Here is a 22,318-nt window from a genome sequence, read left to right on the forward strand (position 1 = left end):
TTGCCAACTTTTGTTCAACAACTCGCTTGACTTAAAAACGTAACACACGACTATCATAAGCCTAAAATAACTTATAACATAATCTCCTTATCATGTTAATCACCCTATTCTTATCCCAAGATTACATGTTATAATACTCCCAACTTGTCGACTTTCGATGAAACTTATTTTCTTCAATTTGTTTAGCTTCTAAGCCTTTCAACCCTCTTGGTATTTGTTATCCATGATCTTAAAGATTTGTAACCTCAACGGTAACATGATTAACTTACTATATGTACTTTCAAAGACGATCTCATTTCTGATCTTGCATCAATTGACTTATGATTTACTCTCACGTACAAAAACATGGCGTGTAACACCAAACACCACCAAAGAATGCACAAAATCACAATCCACCACCCATAGTTCCGAATCCTCCCGCACAATACTAGTATTATAATCCCGTACCTCCCAGAATCTTAACCCGCCACCACTGCCAACCCCTCAACAACACCACCATCATCCAACTCAATACCCGTAAACCACTACTTATCACACTCCCCAAAATTGCACCACAACCTACTCCCGATCCCCAAAACTCGACCAACGATCACCCATATACCCAAGTTCCAGGAACTCGTCAAAGCAATCCGATATATGTGGAAACCTTACCCCATACCCCGCAGTAAACCCTATACATACCTGAACTACATGAAACTGAGAAAACCTGCTCACTAGAAACATGGTGGAGGAACTCAAGAAGCTCACAGGGAGAGTCTAGAGTGTTGAAAGTGGGAAAGGCATTGAAGGTATGAATTACAAAGATCTGTGTATTTAGCCAGATGTGGAACTGCCAGAGGGTTACAAACCTCCAAAGTTCGAAATGTTCGATGGCACTGGTGACCCGAAGGTGCATCTAAGAACCTATTGCGATGAGCTTGTAAGAGTGGGCAAAAATGAATAAATTCACATGAAACTATTCATGCGAAGCCTTACAGGAGACGTTTTGTCTTGCTATATCAGTCAAAACCCAAAGAAGTGGGTTAATTGGGTAAGTATGGCATCAGATTTCTTGGATCGATTCAGGTTCAACACGGAAAGTACGCCAGACATTTTTTACATTTTAAACCTCAAGAGGAAGCCGACAGAAACCTTCCGCAAGTATGCTACTCATTGGAGATCAGAGGCCGCAAAGGTAAGGCCAACACTGGAAGAAGAACAAATGAACAAGTTCTTTGTTAGAGCTCAAGATCCGCAGTTTTATGAAAGGGTGATGGTCATCGAGAATCACAAGTTCTGAGACATCATCAAGCTAGGAGAGAGGATAGAAGAAGGAATCAAGAGTGGGGTGGTAACTAATATTGAGGCACTGCAGGCCACGAATAAAGCTTTGCAATCAGGAGGTATCTCAAAGAAGAAAGAAGTGGGTGCCATGATGGTAGCCCAGGGCCCTAATTAAGTATCCCCTCACATACCAAACACCTCTATCCACATATCAACCCTCACTCCCAAAATACCAATACCCTGCCACCACCTACCATACCTACAACACTTAACTTGCATATTACCATTCACCTCCACCCGCTCGTAAAAGCTACCCAAAGACACGTCCAAACTTCGGCTGTTGACCTCCTAGACACCATACCCTAATTGCTGAACCCATAGCCCAACTATATGAAAGAATGAAGGTCGTTGGTTACGTCACCCCTATTCCTGCTATTGTTGTTGAAAATATTCCCAATGGATCAACTCTAACAAAACATGTTCTTATCATTCATGGATGAAGGGTCATACCATTGAGGAATGTCGCACGTTGAAAGACAGGATTCAGATGCTGACCAACACTAAGGTTATACAAGCAAAGGAAGTTGTACCCAACGTTTGCAACAACCCTCTCCCAGATCATAGAGGTGAGGGAGTGAACGTGATTGAAACAGATGAAGAGTGGGACTAGGAAGGGTCCATTGGACTCATTCGACAGGGAGACGCTCCTAAAACATCTCCGGTCATCCTCACGCCAGTTGTGGCACAAACCCAGGCGCCATTTGAAGTTGAGATAGCTATACCCTTCACTGTAACGGTAGCTCCCATACAATCCTACGAGCCTGATTCCTTCCCATGGGATTATGTTGCGGAAGTAAGAAGAAAGGAAAAATCCAAAATGGAAGAAGCAGGTGTCGCGCAAGGTATGACTAGAACTAGCAGAGTTTACACACATGAGAATCTGCGAGGAACAAGCAAGGAAGCTGAACCTAAACTGCCTGTTGTTGAGACCGGCACTGCTGATCTTTGGAGGAAGATACAAGTAAGAGAATACTCTATTGTTGACCACCTGAATAAGACCCCTGCTCAAATATCCATCTTATCACTGTTGCAAAAATCAGACACGCACAAGAATGCTTTGAAGAAGGTGTTAAGTGAAGCTGATGTACCCGCCTACATCACTAGTGGAGAGATAGCTAACATGGTTGGACAAGTATTAGAGAGTCATAAAATCACTTTCTACGAAGATGAGTTACCACTAGAAGGACTCAGTCACAACAGGGCATTGCGCATCATAGTGAAATTTGAGGACAACTTCATTTCCAGGGTCCTGATAGATGGAGGTTCGAGCCTGAACATATGCCCACTGACCACTCTAAAAAGTTTAGGTAAAGCCTACACGAGATACGAATGGGAAGCATGAATGTTAAGGCATTTGACGGATCTCAAGGAGCCACTATCGGGGAAATCAACCTTGATCTACGGATGGGTCTGACTTGGTTTGATGTTAAGTTCTAAGTTCTAGATATATCTGCTACTTACAACTTATTGTTGGGACGACCATACATGCATATGGGGCAGTGGCTTCGACTCTGCACCAGGGTGTGAAGTTCTAATGGAATCATCAGGAGGTGATCATTCATAGAGACAAAAGCAACCCTATTCACACCAAGAAGAGCATTCCAGTCATCGAAAATAAGAGAAAGTTGGGTAGGTGAAACATATCACCGCATTGAGCGGGTAAACGCAATTGAAAAAGATCGATGGCGGAGCAAGAAGATAGAAAGCATATTGCTGTGAACGGGATATGAACCAGGTAAGGTATTGGCAAAAAGCTTCAAGGGATCACTAAACTTGTACAACCAGAGTACCATGGCACGACCTTTGGACTCGGATTGAAATACACCATGCAAGATTATCAAGATTGGATACCACCATGGCACGCCCCTTATTATCCACTGGAACAACCCGTACCACCGCTGCACCAAACATTCCGTCAAGCTGACATGATGTGGGGAACCGAAGAAGATGAGGTTTTGGCCGGTTTGAGAAAGTTGTTTCTAGATGAGGAAGACATGGATTGCAGTGCAATTGTTGAGGAGGAGGAGGAGGATCTTACTATTCAAACAATGGAAGAAGGAGTTATTCTCAAGAACTGGACCGATGCACCGTACCGGGCTCGCCGAGTTCCTAGGTAGCCTTGCAAATTAGCATGACTCATTTTCCAAATTGTTTTGAGCATTTAAGACATTTTCAGTATTTTTTTTAAATAATAACTCGAGCCATCGAGTCGTACTTGTTGACATTTAAAAGTTTTATTAATGCATTATTGCTTTTCATATTTATTATTATAATTTCTACATTCTTTTCAGCATAATTATTACATATCCTGATGAACCTACGACTGTGACATGTAATACGACAACGCAATATAAGGACAATGATTCAGAAGATCTGGAAGGTTATTTAATACCTGAGGAAATCGTCAAAGAAGTAAAGAATTTTGAAAACAAACCAAAGTCTAATTTGGAGGAAAATAAGGCCGTTAACTTAGGGGATTCCAGAACGGTCAAGAAAACTCGTATAAGCATACATCTATCACCGTAAGAGAAAGAAGAGTATATCAGGTTCCTAAAGGAGTGTCAGGACATCTTCGCATGGTTCCACGATGATATGACTCATTTAAGCACATCCATAGTAGCTCACAAGCTACCCACTAATCCCATGTGTCCACCGGTAAAGCAAGAACCTCAGGAATTTCAAGCCGGATATGAGTTTAAGATAAAAGACGAGGTCACCAAGCAAATCAAAGCCAAGGTTCTCCGAGTGGTCGAATACCCGACCTGGTTAGCCAACATTGTTCCAGTTCTAAAGAAATATAGGAAAGTTAGAGTATATCTCGATTACCAAGATCTGAACATAGCGATTCCTAAGGATGATTTCCCGCTGCCCAACATACGAATACTGATTGACAACTGCGCCAAGCATGAACTCCAATCCTTTGTTGACTGTTTCGTAGGATACCATCAGATTTGGACAGATGAAGAGGACGCCGAATAGACCTCCTTTATCACAGCATGTAGAATATATTGTTACAAAATGATACTGTTTAGTTTGAAGAATACTGGGGCCACCTTCATGACGACCATGACGACTATCCTCTATGACATGATACACAGGGAAGTAGAAGTGTACATGGATGATGCTATCATCAAATCTAAAAGGAGTTCGGATCACATAGCAGACTTGAAATTGTTTTTCGACTGGCTTCGAAAATACAATTTGAAGTTGAATCTTACAAAATGTGCCTTCGGAGTCCCTGCTGGAAAGTTGTTAGGTTTCATCGTCAGCCACCGAGGTATTGAGTTAGACCCGTCAAAAATCAAAGCCATCCATGATTTGCCGTCGCCAAAGAATAAGAAAGATGTGATGAATTTTCTAGAGTGCCTCAATTATATCAGCCATTTTATAGCACAATCAACGGTGATATGTGAGCGAATCTTCAAAATGCTGAGGAAAGATGCTGCAACAAGTTGGATAGAAGAATATCAGAAAGCCTTCGACAAAATCAAGGAGTATTTATCTAAACAACCTGTGTTGATCCCACAAGAACTAGGAAGACCCTTGTTGCTTTATCTCTCTGTGTTGGATGGGGCCTTTAGTTGAGGTCTAGGATAACATAATGAAACTGGAAGGAAGTAGCAGACGATATATTATATGAGCAAGAAGTTCACACCTTCCAATGCCCGGTACTCTTTGTTGGAATGCACCTGTTGCGCTTTGACATGGATAGCCTATAAGTTGAGACAGTATTTATGTGCGTACACTACATATCTCATATCAAGGATGGATCCGCTAAAATGCATCTTTCAGAAACCCATGCCTATATGTAAGTTAGCAAAGTGGCAGATATTGTTGAGTGAGTTAGACATCGTCTATGTAATTCAGAAGGCAGTCAAAGGGCAAGCATTGGCGGATCATTTGGCAGAAACTCCCATAGACAGAGAATACAAACCATTAAAAGCATATTTTCCCGACGAGGAGGTATCGTTTGTAGGGGAAGATATTACCAAGGCATACAATAGTTGAAGGATGTTCTTCGATGGCGCAACAAACTTCAAAGGAGTGGGTATTAGAGCTGTCTTAGTGTCAGAAAATGGTCAACACTACCCGGGATCCGCAAAACTCAGGTTCCCGTGCACCAACAATATGGCAGATTACGAGGCCTGCATCTTGGGAATCAGGTTGGCTGTTGACATGAATGTTTAGGAGTTGGTGGTAATCGGAGATTCTAATTTATTAGTACACTAGGTACAAGGAGAATGGGCTTACCAAAATACTGCCATACTTGCATTGTGTACAAGAGCTGCTCAATAGGTTCACAAAGATAGAATTCAACCATGTTCCAAGGATTCAGAATGCGTTCGTAGATGCGTTAGCCACTTTTTCTTCTATGATACAACATCTAGACAAGAATTTAATTGATCCTATCCCAATAGGAATTCATAAGCAGCCAGCTTATTGTGCACATGTTGAAGAAAAGATTGACGGAAATCCGTGGTTCCACGACATCAAAGAATACTTGGAAAATGGAGAATATCCAGAATACGCTATAATCACTCAGAAGCACACGCTTCGAAGATTGGCCAACCACTTCTTTCAAAGCGGAGGAATTCTGTATAGAAGAACTCCCAGCCTTAGGTTACTGCGATGGGTCGATGCCAAGGATGCATCTAGATTTCTCGAGGAAATACATGCCAAGGATGCATCTAGATTTTGGCCAAGAAGATATTAAGAGCAGGGTATTTTTAGATGACTATGGAAACAGACTGCATCAAATATGTTCTAGATGACTGCTGATATGATACGAGTGCCCCCAATCGAACTCAATGCAACTAGTTTTCCCTAGCCTTTCTCTGCTTGGGGCATGGATGTCATCAGACCAATCGAACCCGTTGCTTCAAACAAACATAGGTTCATTCTGGTGGCTATAGACTACTTCACAAAATAGGTTGAAGCCACATCCTACAAGGTTGTAACTAAGAAGGTCGTAGCAGATTTTGTTCGGGACCGCATTGTTTGTCGATTTGGAGTGCCTGAATCAATTATTAAAGACAATGCCGCCAATCTCAATAGTGACATGATGAAAGCTATGTGTGAAACATTCAAGATCAACCATCAGAACTGTACAACATACATGCCACAAATGAATGGAGCTGTAAAGGCCGCCAACAAGAACATCAAGAAGATATTAAGGAAAATGGTGGACAACTACAAGCAATGGAACGAAAATCTACCATTTTATTTACTCGGGTATCGAACAACAGTTCGTACAACAACTGGGGAAACACCCTACCTAGTGGTTTATGGTACTGAAGCCATTATTCCTGCCGAAGTGGAGATCTATTCCTTAAGAATCATGCAGGAAGTCAAGCTCAGTGACACAGAATGGGCATGGAACCAGTATGAATAACTAGCTCTCATTGATGGAAAAAGACTGAAAGCAGTGTGTCACGATCAACTCTACCAGGATAGAATGGCAAGATCTTTCAACAAAAAGGTTAGGTCAAGGCAATTCACACCGGGGCAGTTGGTACTAAAACGCATCTTTCCACATCGGGATGAAGCAAAAAGGAAAATTCTCACCTAACTGGCAAGGCCCTTACATGGTTCACCGAGTATTAACAGGAGAAGTACTTATACTTGTAGAAATGGATGGAGAGATTTGGCCAAAACCCATCAATTCGGACGCAGTCAAAAGATTCTATGTTTAAGACTATGTTTGCATTTTCTATCTGATGTAATTGAACTACGCTTGACCGCATTACCATTTAAGAGGGGATACATAGGCAGCCTTGTGGGTTTGGTCACATAATAATAAAATCTTCATTTCCCCCCTATGGTCAGAAACTGGGGCAAGAACTCGAGTTTGCCCGATCTCATCATTTTTAGAATCGCCAAGGAATTTATTGCCAGAAGTATGCATTTAAACTGGGCAGACTTTTGAGGAGGATCCTCAAAATTCCGAGTCAAGGAGGTTGCAATGTCTCAAAAGCGCGTCACAGTGATCAATTCAACAAATTATTCGCCCTCATGCATTATTACATATTTCGAACAAATACATTTTTATAAATAATTTATCAAATGCATGTCTTTAAAAAAATTATTTTTATAGCAGTCAGCCGTTACCCGGGGTGACTCAAGAAGGACCTCCAAACAAGAGCAAAGGCAAAGCGAGGAATCGAGAGCACGACCCAACCTCCCCCCCCCCCCAAAAAAAAGCTCACGATTTTTCTTTGGATGCAGAAATAATGAACATAACAGGAACGTCCGCAAATACATACACACAAACACATTAAGCCAAGAAATGCTTCATCATTTCGCATTTAGTCATTGCATTTCTTGCATAGGGCTAACCATTGCCTTCATCATTGCATAAGGCTAATCATTGCCTTCATTTGCATGATACTAAACACTGTCTATATTCCTTGCATTGGGCTAAACACTTCCTTCACCTCACATGAGACTAAGCACTATCTCCATTCCTTGCACGAGACTAAGCATTGTCTCTACTCCTTGCATAGGGCTAAACACTGCCCTCACCTTGCTTGAGACTAAGCATTGTCTCTATCCTTTGCATGGGGCTGAGCATTGCCTCCATACTGCATAAGGCTAAACTCTGCCTTTCTTGCATGAGACTAAGCACTGTCTCCATTCCTTGCATGAGGCTAAGCACTGCCTCCACACTACATAAGGCTAAACACTTCCTTTCCTTTCACAAGACTAAGCACTGCCTCCATTCGCTGCATGAGGCTAAGCACTGCCTCCACACCGCATAAGGCTAAGCTTTTCATTTCTTTACATGAGACTAAGCATTGTCTCTATTCCTCACATGAGGCTAAGCACTTCCTCCATATTCCATAAGGTTAAGCACTGCCTTTACTTGTATGATACTAAGCATCACCTCCATTCTCTGGATAAGGCTAAGCACTGCCTCCATGATGCATAAAGCTAATCACCGCATCACCATTGCATAAGGATAAGCACCGCCTTTCATTGCAAGAGATTAAGCATTGTCTCCACTCTTTGCATCGGGTTAAAACACTGCCCTCATCCCATACGGGACTAAGCCTTGTCTCGTCTCATTCTCGCATATGACTGAGCATCACATGTTTCCTTTATCAAGCGATCGATATTAACACATACTTGCATTTGATGGGCTGAAACATCTCCACATTGTCTGAAGGCGTCATAGTCCAAAGGCTCCATCCTCGTAGCCTGAAGATACCATGCCGTGGCCTGAGGATCTCTCGAAATTGCATACCATTATTCAAAGGTGTCATAGTCTGGAGGCACCATCCTCATGGCCCGAGGACACCATTCCATGGCCTGTGAATCCCTTATCATACGCTTCATGGCCCAGGACGTCATGGTCTAAGGACATCATCCTCATCGTCAAAAGACAACTCTCATGGTCCAAAGGGAATTTGCATCATGTTTAAATTACGCAATAACCCCATATATTCACGTGCATCGTGTTTTAAGTTTTGCAGGTAACTAGGAAGGTAACCGTTCTACAAACAAGAGAAATTCTCACTCCGATTTCCGTTCACAATATTCTCATCCCTTGACTATCTCAAATGTAGCCGACAATCAATAATTGTTTTCTCTTTGTCCCGTAACCGCCAAAACATTTACCTCAAATATTCGCAACATTTAAATTCACATTCATAGCTCCACCTGAAATTATCCGTTACTTACGACACTATCCTACCCAAAAGATCCTTTTTCGAAACACACAACTACTCTTATAACAACTCCATCGATTTTGTTTGCTGTTGGATCTAGAACTACACACGGCCTGGTTCCCGTAGCACCAGGAATATGTAGGCAACTCAAGAACCAGGGTTCGGCCCCAATTTATTCAAAAAAAACATCATTCCTCACTCACATCGGACAAAATTGGTCATCATTTTCTTTGCCCGACAACTCTTTCATCATTCCCGGGTAAAGAGAGGTCGTTGTTGATACCCCATTTTGCTCTCATATTTTCATAAATGTCATTCCTGCACCATAATCGATTTTCAAAGAGTCATACAAGTGTTTTCTATAATTTTCCATACTTTTTAAAGCTTTAAAATTGATTTTCTTGCATTTAAATTATTTGAATATTTATTAATTACCCTTTCAAATTATTTTGCGATGACTTAATCATCTAAATTTAATATTTGTATCAACATATATGTTTTAGAATATTTTTACCTCATTTTATATAGTTATATTTGTATTTTTAGGCTATTTACATAATTTTGAAATAATATATTGTTTCACATTATTTGTGCCAAATACTATTTTAAAGCACTTTACTGCATAAATAACATTTTTTATTATGTGTTAATTACTTTTTATAAATTATTTTTTGATAAATTGAGTTTATTTGAATTATATCGTAGCTTTAAAATGAATTTCAGACCAAAATAGGCAGCCCAGATTACCTAAAACCCTTGGCCCAATTTCCTATGGCCCATACCAAATGACCCTTTAGCAAACCCGGTCGGTACCCATTTAAACAACCCATCATTCTTCTCTTCTAATCCTGGCCGTTGATCTCAAATGATCAACGACTCACAACCATTCTCCTATTTTTAATTACCCGCCCAACCCTAATCCTCACATTTCACATCTGTCCAGTAGCCCCTAAACGCTCTCCTCTCCTCTCACATTAAACCCTAGCCGCATCACCCAAATCCTAGCCTGTACCCAAGAGAGTATGGAGATCTTCCATATTTCCTTTCCTTTTTCTGTACTCATAGCATTTCTTTCCCGTTTTCTTGAAATTACTCGTTTGGTACTGAGTTATTTATGGAAGCTTATCAACAGGCGTGCGTTCGACTCCGATTCTATATTATTGCCATGTTCTTGACTTGATACATTCACTTCCAGTTTATATGGGTTTGATTTACCAAGATCCTCGGCCAATCTTTGATTGATTAACTGTTTTCCATGTTTGCTTGTTTGATTTCCACCACTATATAACCCCTCCATAATTTCCCCTTTTGACAGACTTTGATCTCCTTAAGAACTATTACTCTCTTACTCCTTCACTTTATATTGTTCTGAATGTTGGCTCTTGGCTGGCTGAAAGCCAATGCCACCGAAATTCGACTAATTAACCTTACTTGGTGTGAGCACTGCCTGGAGTTCATCTGAAACCCTTGGGAACTCTGACGCACTAAGACTTTGGGTTCTACTGCTCTTTGTTAACGTTTGAAGTACTGTTGAGATTGTTCTTCTTGTTTATCTATTTATCAATTGATAACTGGTAAGTTCCTTGGCCTTCGCAGTTTCATTCTCTTTCGTTTGTGTTCATATTCTATATACTAATGCCATTGAAATTTTTGTGAATCAATATGTTCCTATGCCATCTCTATTTGCAATCGTATTGGCCCTGAAATTGTTTTGTGACTCTAAAATTTTCTAGCATTTGAACTTGCCTAAAATTCCCAACTCTGAGATATGTCTATTACATGTCTTTAATATGGATGATTTTTGGCTCTCTTAAGATCGTTTAGCCTAGTGTGTTTGTACCTGAATGCTTATATATGTTACCTGGCATGAGTTTACTTCCCTGCCTTATTCTAAAATCTTGTGATTAAACCAATTCATGCCCGAAATGTGTTCTAATACCTATGGAATCATTCATATATAGATTTTTATCTTCTTTAATTATTATGTAATTTTTTGATGTCATCACTACCTAAATCTCTAAAAAATAGCATGCCATGTTTGCTGTAATTCCATTGTGTGATCTGCTCGACTCTATGCTGCTAAGTGTTGCCCAGGGATTTCTAGTGTCAATTTCATTGTTCAACCTCTTCTTATATACGATCAATTAGCACTATGATTGATAATTACCTATCCTATTAACTTAAGGTTGATACTTTCATCAATCATGAATCATAATGTTTGTTTGTCTTGTTAGCTTAAGGTTGACATATTATTTATCTACTATGTGTTCGTAGAAACTTGTGTTGCAGTTAGTGTCATCTTGTTAAATCTCATGATCAACTAAGCAGGTTTGCCAAATTATGCTACCAGTATGATTATTATGCAATGGTTTCCTATTAGAATCTTCATAGGAAGATTGTATTCCACCTTTTTCATGTGTATGATTCTGCTTGGGTTGTCGCATGCAATTCTTTGAGTTGGTTCTATTTGGAATTAATGTTCGCAGTGGTTTGGTGGTACCTTATCTTGCCCTTGTTAATCTTGTTTTTCTGGAATTACTTTCACGTATGTGTTTTTGGTGCCTGTCAACTTTGTATGGCCATGTATATTGGCTGAATCTGCAGTTCTTTCAGTTGTGAAAATTAAGTGTTTAAATTACTCCGATGCGTAATTCTATTGCATCTATGTCTAATATGATATCCATTAGCTTCATTACTGGGATTATTTGGGCCTGGTATATTGGGCCTTCCTTTAGTATTTGGGGGGCCTGGAGCACACTGCCAGCACCAGGAGTTTGGGCCTGTTGTCCGCATGAAGTTCTAAGCGTATTTGAAGGCCCAAATGTGTTATTGGGTTGTTCTTTATTTGTATTTAATCCTGTAATCATTCAATGTGGTTTGTATTTATTTGTATACCAAATGATGGGGAGATTGATGAAAGGAGGGGCTGGGGCATTCTAATATTTGCATCAAAGGGTAGAAACATACTTATAAGGTCTTTGTGTTGTATTTGCTATTTCGTTCAGCATGCCTTATTTGTCATTCCATTTGGTACATTGCATACTAATAGAAAGCATGCCTATAGGATGTATAACATATGTTTGGTTAACATAGATACCATGCTCATAGAACTTCAAATAATCAATTGATCAATTGCTTCTATTGCTTTAGTGTATTGCCTACCTAGATATCATGAATATAGAATTCTTATATTTAATCGATTGTTTCCCTTTTTTCACTACACTGCCCCGCCTATATAATATGTCTACAGGAATAAAGTGTTATAAAAGCAAGCCTATTTATTAATTGTTAGAAATCATGCCTCTAGGATGTTATTGCACGCATAAGAACATTGTTTATGAGATCAATGTTATTAGTTCTAGACTCTCTAAGCTGTCTCACTGCCTAATTATGTAACTGTTAGAAACCATGCCTATAAGACTTTAACGTTTGCCTAATGAGTATGCTTATAAAAGCAGCATCAGTAATCTGGTAACTCGTATAGCTTTATTACCTCACCAACAATTAGAAATCATGCCTATAAGACTTGCCATGTTTTAACCTCCCTATATGCTACTTGTACAATGTTGGAAATCCGAATCACCTACAAATTATGCCTACGGGATCTAACAACTCCAATGCGTCTTAACTCACTAAAATATGTACTGCCTAAATGATCCGCGTGCTTTTGTTGTTTATGTGTGGAGGCTAACTTGTGCTTTTAATTGTCTTTACATGAAATCCTATCTGTTTTAAATGTCGCGTAGTTTTATCATTCTAAGCAACCTAAGTTGAGTCTAGAACCGCCTAATAGTAGGTCCAAAGCCTCCTAGACCATAGGTATGGGACGGGTAGTGCACACATAGGGTACGATGTAGAATTGAATTAGAGCGCCTTTAAGTAAAAACCTCAACATAGTAATTGGGTAGCAAGAGATGATAGTTTGTGCCAGCTGAATAATATGAGAAACCCCTATCTTAAAGGAGTTGCGAAATATTATTTATGCTGCACGGTGTGATCCTTTAGGCTAAAAAACTTAGGACCCCCCTTTGTTTATGTACTTATTATTTAGACTTAGTCATTTAACACAGATCAATGTGGTTGTACCCTTGTAGTCATTAAGATTTGTACCGATTCTCATGTGTTATAATAAGACTCTTTGACTTCTAAATTTTCTTTTGTTTATTTGATTACCCAGCCTATTTACATAATCCACATAGTTTAAAGTTCGGCTGGTGTCACACCCCAAACTCGGGGAGCGCGACCAGCGATCAACAGAGTTACCTCAGTCCAGCAAACTTGCACAGTGCCGTCTACCCAGCTCACCCAAAATAAAGAGAAAAGTGCATTTCCTTAGTTAGTACATAGGAAGTCATGTGAACAACAACATTTCATTTCCATTAGTTACGTTGTTAACAAATGTTCAAAACAGTACATTGTACATCATAATTATCGTGGGACAAGTGATAAAATTATAATATTATTAGTTTAACGTTCCCAAAAATAGATACAACCCACACTTTGTCTACGGATCCTCTAACAGGAACAGAAGAGTGAGGTGACAGTGTCGGCAACAAGTCCCCAACTATACCTCAAAATGCTATGTACAAAGGATAGAAGATACAGGACCCTAAAATAAAGTGGGGCTCACCAAATCAGCTGAGGAGAGGGTGTGCTGCTATCACTAATCGATGCCACCTGCATCCATTAAAGATGCAACGCCCCCGACAAAAGGGATGTTAGTACATATGGAATAGTACTAGCATGTAAAACTAAACACCCTCTCAATAGAACGAGCAACAATCAACAGTAAACGAAGAATAAAACATGATATTAATAAGAGACTCAAACGGTATCAAAGGGTCACATTAGAGGATATGTAAATTTCAAGTAGGTTTTGATAATTTAAGTTGGGAGATCTTTAGCACCGATATACCACCGTATTTTTGCACGGAGTTCGATCTCAGCCCGATCGGCTAAGCCGTCTCACCCTGAGACATACACTCACAATACCACCATGTGCGTCGCATGGCGTCCGATCACAGCCCGATAGGCTAAGCCGTCTCACCACAATGCCATGTGTGTCGACATTAGATCACATCTAGCTAGCAATAATCTCATCCCATTTAAAGGGAAAATATCTCAACACCCAATCTCATCCCATATAAGAGGAAACAGTCTCATCATATTAACACAGAGATTTACCCCTCAATCACTCGGCACGTGTAGTTTCGGGGTTAGGTTGATCGGACATACCCTTCCTCGGTGGCTAATCGATACTCCCAAAGTATTTGTTATTAAAAGTATTTACCACTCAACTCATATTATTTTACATGCCATTCATTTTATTGACATCATCAGCGATAATGCAATATCATTCTTGGCACATTGGCTGTGCTTCATAATTCAAGTTCATTATTCCACTTTTAATCATTATCATGGATTTTCAACAACAAGGCATTTATGTCCAGGACAATAAGCATACATATGAGCAAATAAGAGTCTTAAGTGCATTGAGATTTCTTACACAATTGGCACTGGCTATCGTTTGAAACGCAACTTGAAGCCATCGAATTTAGCTAAGCAACCAGTACTTTGAATAAATTACCAAATAGTAGTACAACTTAACAAGAGCATTTGGAATACATGTTGAACACAAAAGTCTTTTGATACAACATTTATTCAGAATAATCTATTCACAATTAGTAACTTGGGATTTACAATGACATTGCGAGGTTCAATTCTAAGGAAAGAGTTTAACCGACATACCTCACTTGAGATTCTTTAAACTGTAAAATGTTCCGAAAATCTTAGTAACTTCGATCTATTTCGGAAATATACCAAATTGAACAAAAATTTAAGAGGATGATCATGGTTCCGGCTCATTTGAGAATTTTATCGAACACTAGGTGTGCATTAAGTTTTCAAGGTCCTCCTATGGTTAATTCCATCATCCCACAACCCATTATCTACCATTTTTAGCTGAACAATCTTCCTACACCCCTTGATAACACATGCATGCAAAATGACCAACTTCCACACCCAAGAATTCCCTTACTAATTACCTATTTTTAGGTGAATTTCGAAATTGAGAGTTAGGGTGTAGAATCTTACCTCTAGGATGGAGACCTAGTGAGTTCCCCTTGTTAATATTCCAAGATTTGAGCAAGAATTGAAGAACAAATTGTTGAGGAACCCTCTTCCACTCTAGAGCACTCTCTCACTCTCGAAATACCAGGTTTTTACTTAAGAGATGGTCCATAGCGTCTATATAATGGAATAGGGTCGGGTCATGAAAACAAGAAAAATGAAGCTCCGGAACCCAATCTGCGGTCGCATATGTGAGTGCATAATGGTTCTCCGGTCTACAAAAGGGGCCGCGAAATGTCCATCCAGAACTAGGCAACTTTGCCCCACTCAGCCGCCGTTATGCAGTCTGCATACATGTTATACGGTCGCATAATGCGCCATAGAGCCTCCCTCCGGAAAACTCTTCATGCTAGTTCCGCCGTCGATGTGCGGCCCGCGAAATTATTTTGCGACCGCATAATTGACCGCACAATACCATCCAAACTTGCCCAGTATCCTGCTTCACTTTGCGGTCATTCTGCGGCCTACAGAGTGACTCTGCAACCGCATAGTGGGCCGCAGAAATCACTTCTTCTGCCAAACATTTTCCCTTACTCCCCATCGCACTGTTCAACCCAAAAAGTCCGTACTGCGGTGAGCTTACTGGCCGAAAAGAATTTCTACCATCACCAAACATATTAGCGTACCTCGCCGCCGCGGAACCTCGGGTTTTAGGAAATAATTTACAGGGACTTACATCCTCCCCCACTTAAGATCATTCGTACTCGAATGAGTGTAAAAATTAACCATTAGCGCACAATGCAATTCAGTTGCTACAACATACACCAGTAGTTCCCATTTTCTTTTTGTCTTACTTTCCAAATTGCCAAAAATTTCGGCAGTGTATCCCTTGTAACCGGGCCTATCCACGTGTCAGAGAATCCTAGAAACCAATCCTAACAGCATATACATAATCAAATGATGCAACATAATATGTAACAACGCTAACCGTGGCCTCATAAGTAATATATTACTATAAAGGAAATATCCTGAGCATAAACTGTACAAGTGATACATAGTTCATAGGAAGTAATTTCATAGAAACTATTACATAGCTATTCAAACAAATGAGGGTACTTCTTTTTTTATTTCTTCCTCGGCCTCCCAGGTGGCCTTTTCAGCCTACCGGTTTCTCCATAACACTTTCACGGAGGCAATTTCTTTACTTCTTAGCTTTTGGACTTGCCTATCAAGAATGACAACTGGAATCTCTTCATAGGTGAGTTCTTCATTAACCTCAATAGTCTCTACTAGCACAATAACCCATGTATCTCCAACTACCTTCTTCAACATAGACACATGGAGTACCGGGTGCACTAATGACATCTCACGTGGTAGCTCAAGCTTGTACGCCACCTCACCGATCCTCTGAATGATTTTGAACGGTCCGACATACATCGGACTCAATTTCCCTTTCTTACCAAATTGCATTACACCTTTCATGGGGGAAACCTTCAAGAATACCCAATCATCTTCTTTGAACTCCAAATCCCTACGACGAACATCCGAATAGGACTTCTGACAACTTTGAGCAGTCTTCAACCGCTCCTCAATGATTTTAACTTTCTCCATAGCCTGATACATGAGGTCTGGCCCTATCAACTCTGCTTCCCCAATCTTGAACCACCCCATGGGAGATCTACATCTCTTACTATATAAAGCCTCGATCGGTGCCATTTGAATGCTAGCATGATAACTATTGTTGTAGGTAAATTTATGAGTGGAAAATGATCATCCCAACTACCTTTGAAGTCAAGAACACAAGCACGCAACATTCCCTCAAGTGTCTGAATAATCCGCTCTACCTGCCCGTCAGTCTACAGGTGAAAGGTTGTTCTAAGATTCACCTGAGTACCCAAACCTTGCTGAACTTTCTTCCAAAAATTAGCCGTGAACTATGCCCCCCGATCAGAAATGATAGAAACTGGAGTGCCATGCAACCTGACTATTTCTTTGATATATAATTGAGCATATTGTTCCGCTATGTCGGTAGCCTTAACCGGCAATAAGTGTGCTGATTTCATGAGTCGATCCACAATTACCCAAATCGAGTTAAATTTGCGAGGAGTGCAAGGTAGCCCTACCACAAAGTCCATGTTAATAATTTCCCACTTCCACATTGGAATTCTCTGTTATGTGCTAACCCACCGGGCCTTTGGTGTTCGGCCTTCACTTGCTAACAATTTGGACATCTCACCACATAGTCCACTACATTCCTCTTCATATCGTTCCACCAATAGACTTGCCTAAGATCATGATACATCTTTGTGGAGCCTAGGTGCACGGAATACCTAGAAGTGTGAGCCTTGGTCATGATTCTTTCCCGGAGATCATCCATATTTGGAACACATAGTCACCCTTGGTACCTTAGTGTACCATCACCCATGCCAAGAGAAAAGGCCATGGTCTTATGTTTATGAATTCCCTCCTTCAATTGTACCAGCAATGGATCGTTGAATTTCTTCTCCTTGACTTCCATCACAAGCGACGATTCAACCCTCTTTTGCACAATCACCCCTCCTTCACTAGAGTCTGCATGACGAACTCCCAAACTAGCCAACCGATGAACCTCCTTTTCCAACGGCCTTTGATTTCTAGCTAAGAGCATCTGGTACAACATTAGCCTTCCACAGATGATATAGGATGTCGATGTCATAATGCTTGAGTAACTCGAGCCATCTTCTCTGCCTCAAATTCAATTCCTTCTATTTGAAAATATACTGAAGGCTCTTATGGTTCGTTAATATGTCCACATGGACCCCATATAAATAATGACGTCAAATTTTCAACGCAAATACCACCGCCGCAAGTTCTAAGTCACATGTTGGATAGTTCTTTTAATGATTCTTGAGTTGCCTAGAAGCATACACTATCACCTTTCCATGTTGCATTAACACACACACAAGTCTGATACTTGAAGCATCGCAATATACCACAAATCCATCCGTACCCTCTGGAAGAGTCAACACCGGTGCCGTAGTTAATCTTGATTTCAACTCTTGGAAGTTACTTTAACAAGCATCTGACCATTGGAATTTAACTGCCTTCTATGTCAATTTAATCAACGGAGAGACAAGAGTAGAGAACCCCTCCATAAACTTCCTGTAATATCCAGCTAAGCCCAAGAAACTGCGAATCTCTAGTTGAGTAGTAGGTCTAGGACAATTCTTCACGGCTGAAATTTTATGGGCGTGAACCAAATTAATTCTCTAGAGACAACATGACCCAAGAACGTAGCAGATTCGAGCAAAAATTCATATTTCAAAAACTTTGCATACAAATAGTGTTGATACAGAGTCTGCATAACTGCTCTCAGATGATTAGCATGGTCTTCCCGACTACGCGAATAAACAAGAATATCATCAATGAACACTATCACAAAGGAGTCGAGGAAAGGTTTGAAGACCCAATTCATAAGATCCATGAAAGATGGTGTGCATTTGTTAGCCCGAAAGACATTACCAGAAATTCAAAGTGCCGATACCGGGTCCTTAAAGTTGTTTTAGGAATATCCTGCTCCTTGATCTTCAATTGGTGATACTCGGATCTTAAATCGATCTTGGAGAAGTACTTAGCACCCTGCAATTGATCAAACAAGTTATCTATCCTTGGTAGTGGGTACTTATTCTTGATTGTGACCTTGTTAAGCTGCCGATAGTCAATACACATTCTCAATGACCCATCCTTCTTTCTTACAAAAAGGATCGGTGCGCCCCAAGGTGACACACTCGGCCGGATTAAACCCTTTTCTAACAAATCCTTCAATTGTTCTTTCCACTCCCTTAACTCGGCTGGTGCCATTCTATAAGGTGGAATAGATATAGGCTGTGTGCCTGGCATCACATTAATTCCAAACTCAATCTCTCTTTTTGGTGGGATCACATGGATTTCATCAGGAAATACCTCCATAAATTCATTCACAACTAGGACAGACTCAAGTGTAGGTGCCTTATCATCGGTGTCTGTAACCCAGACCAGATGGTAGATACACCCCTTGTTAATCATCTTTGTGGCCTTAAGGTAAGAAATAAACCTATCATTCGGTACCACATTATCCTCTTTCCATTCAATCACTGGCTCAGTTGGAAATTCAAACCTAATGGTTCTGGTTCGACAGTCAAACTTAGCAAAACATGAATAAAGCCAATCCAACCCCATTATTACATCAAAATTGACCATCCGCAATTCAATGAGATCGTCCATGGTGTCTCGACCATGCACCGTAACAACACAATCCTTATAAACCTGCCCGGCAATAATAGACTCACCAACTGGTTGCAATTCTATCCCAAATTCCATAGCTACATAGGGAGTAACATAGGACAAAGTGTAATCAGGACCAATAAGAGCAGACACATCATGAGATTGGACAGTCAATATACATATGACAACATCTAGAGAAGCCTTTGAACTCTGGCGACCCCTCATAGCATAGAAACGGCTGGGTCTTCCCAAACACTATGCGCCACCCCTTGCTGCGGATATAGTTACTGTAGAACTGGCTGGCTATGCTGTACCTCTGCCCATGCTCTGGTGAGACAAATGACAATCCCTCTGAATATGACCCCGCATACCACACCCGTAGCATATGGGTTGGTCCATGTAGCAGGTCCCAAAGTGCATCTTCCCGCACCTAGGGCATGGGGCCTCCGCTGCTGCTCAAATATCCCACCATATCGACCCTGCTGGTACGATCACCTGTTACCCAGGCTGGGCCTAAAATAGTTCCCCTACTACTGACTGGGCCCCGATAGCGGTGAACTGACTAAATACTGATTAAAAGAGTGGGACGGCCCTGATGACCCTCCCCTGAAAGATGCCTACCACCACCACCACCACCAGTAGTACCACTGAAGTTGACCGCTAACCGGGCCTTGTTGCTACTCTCCCGCTCCATTCTATTCTTCAGCTTGCGGGTCTCTATGGCTTGAGCAAATACCAACGTCTTACCATAGTCCATAGTATTCAAGGTAGCTGTAATAGCCTCATTAATAACCAAGGGGCTAAGGTCCTGCACAAACCCGCACTCTACCCTCTATAATAGGCAACATGTAGATGGCATATTTAGACAAGCACACGAATCTCATATGATACTTCCACACACTCATGCTACCATGTTTCAGGTTCATAACATTGGAGTCACAGGCTGCCTTAGTCTCGGCAGGCAAGAAATGCTCAATAAAAGCATCGGTAAACTCACTTCATCTCACCGGAGGGCTCCCCTCATCACGGGAATCTTCACACATCTCAAACCAAGAATAAGACACCCCTTTTAGGTGGTAGGAGGCTAAGTCTGCTCCCTCTGACTCAGTAGCATGCATAACTCGGAGGGTATTATGCATCTCGTCAATAAAATCCCGGGGGTCCTCCTCAAGATCAGTACATGTGAACACTGGAGGGTCCAACTGGATAAATATGTTCACTCTGGAACTAGTGGAATCCCCTGGCTGACTAGAAGAAGGGAGTGCAACATCTGATCTCTGGGCCTAGGAAGCCACTATTTGAGCCAACATCTGTATGATTTACCTAAGATCCCCATCAGATACACCGGGACCGGAAGCTGAGGCTGGAGGTGGAAATGGAATATCAGTTGGAGGGATCGTTGCACCCTCAGTAGGTGTAGGAACTGGTGCGGTCTGACCAGGTGTAGTGGAATCAGACAGTGTAGTAGTCGGGGGAATATTCTCACCCCTCGGGTGTTCACCCACATCATCAAGTAAAGGGTCAACTGCCACTCCTGGGGTGGCATTGGCTCCTTGGCCAGTTCTTGCTTTCTTTTTAGGCGCCATATACTAAATATTAGAGCAATGCACGAGTTAAATGAGGAACAATCTTACAATCAACTTTATCACACGATCTAGATTATCAAAGAAGGGTATTATTCCTAAATGCCCAAGTAGCCTCCTAATTATAGATGTGGTCGACAACACACCAACAAGAAAGACTCTACTAGACATGTCTCCGAGACATCGTATGACACTTTAAATCCTTAGGATCTGATACCAAGTTTGTCACGCCCCGACCTCGGGGAGCGCGACCAGTGCTCAATAGAGTTACCTCGGTCGAGCAAGCCTACACAGTGTCGTCTAGCCAACTCACCCAAAATAAAGAGAAGAGTGCATTTCCTTAATTAGTCCATAAGAAGTCTTGCGAACAACAACATTTCATTTTCATTAGTTACGTCCTTAACAAATGTTCAAAAAAGTACATTGTACACCATAGTTAAAGTGGGACAGGTGATACAATTATAAAATATTTATTTTAACTTTCCCAATAACAGATACAACCCACACTTTGTCTACGGAGCCACTAACAGGAACAGAAGAGTGTAGTGACAGTGCCGGCAACAAGGCCCAGGCTATATCTCAAAATGCTATATACAAAGGATAGAAAATACAAAACCGCAAAATGAAGCGGGGCTCACCAAATCAGCTGAGGAGAGGGTGTGCTGCTATCACTAATCGATGCCACCTACTATGGAACCACTTGCATCTATTAAAGATGCAGCGCCCCCGACAAAAAAGGACGTTATTACATATAGAATAGTACTAGTATGTAAAACGAAACACCCTCTTAATAGAACGAGCAACAGACAACAGTAAATGAAGAATAAAACACGATGTCAATAAGAGAATCAAATGGTATCAAAGGGTCACATTAGGGGAAACGAAAATTTCAAGTAGGGTTTGATAATTTAAGTTGGGAGATCTTTAGCACCGATATACCACCGTGTTTTTTCACGGAGTCCAATCTAGCCCAACCTGCTAAGCCATCTCACCTTGAGACATACACACACAATACCACCATGTGCACGGCATGGCATCCGATCTCAGCTCGATCAGCTAAGCCATCTCACCACAATGTTGTGTTAGTTGACATTACATCACATCTAGGTAGCAATAATCTCATCCCATTTAAGGGGAAAATATCTCAACACCCAATCTCATCCCATATAAGGGGAAACCATCTCATCACATTAACCCGGGAATTTACCCCTAATTCACTCCTACACCGGCACGTGTAGTTTCGGGGTTAGGTTGTTCCGACCTACCCATCCTCGGTGGCTAATCGATACTCCCAAATTATTTGTTATTAAAAGTATTTATCACTCAACTTATATTCTTTTACATGTCATTCATTTTATTGACATCATCGACCATAATGTAATATCATTCTTGGCACATTGGCCGTGATTCATAATTCAAGCTCATTATTTCACT

General features: G+C 40.9%; 1 protein-coding gene across 1 annotated transcript; it reads right to left on the reverse strand.

Moving 5' to 3' along the window:
• Nucleotides 1–16,220: 16,220 nt before the first annotated feature.
• Nucleotides 16,221–19,526, reverse strand: LOC138898880 (uncharacterized). The gene is made up of 4 exons (XM_070184985.1): nucleotides 18,825–19,526; nucleotides 18,561–18,677; nucleotides 17,539–17,706; nucleotides 16,221–16,550 (listed from the first exon to the last, which is right to left on the reverse strand). Exons 1-4 carry the CDS (start codon nucleotides 19,524–19,526, stop codon nucleotides 16,221–16,223), a joined length of 1,317 nt encoding a protein of 438 aa, XP_070041086.1.
• Nucleotides 19,527–22,318: the final 2,792 nt, after the last annotated feature.

The sequence above is a fragment of the Nicotiana tomentosiformis genome, chromosome 9, assembly GCF_000390325.3.
Source record: "Nicotiana tomentosiformis chromosome 9, ASM39032v3, whole genome shotgun sequence".
Lineage (NCBI taxonomy): Eukaryota > Viridiplantae > Streptophyta > Magnoliopsida > Solanales > Solanaceae > Nicotiana > Nicotiana tomentosiformis.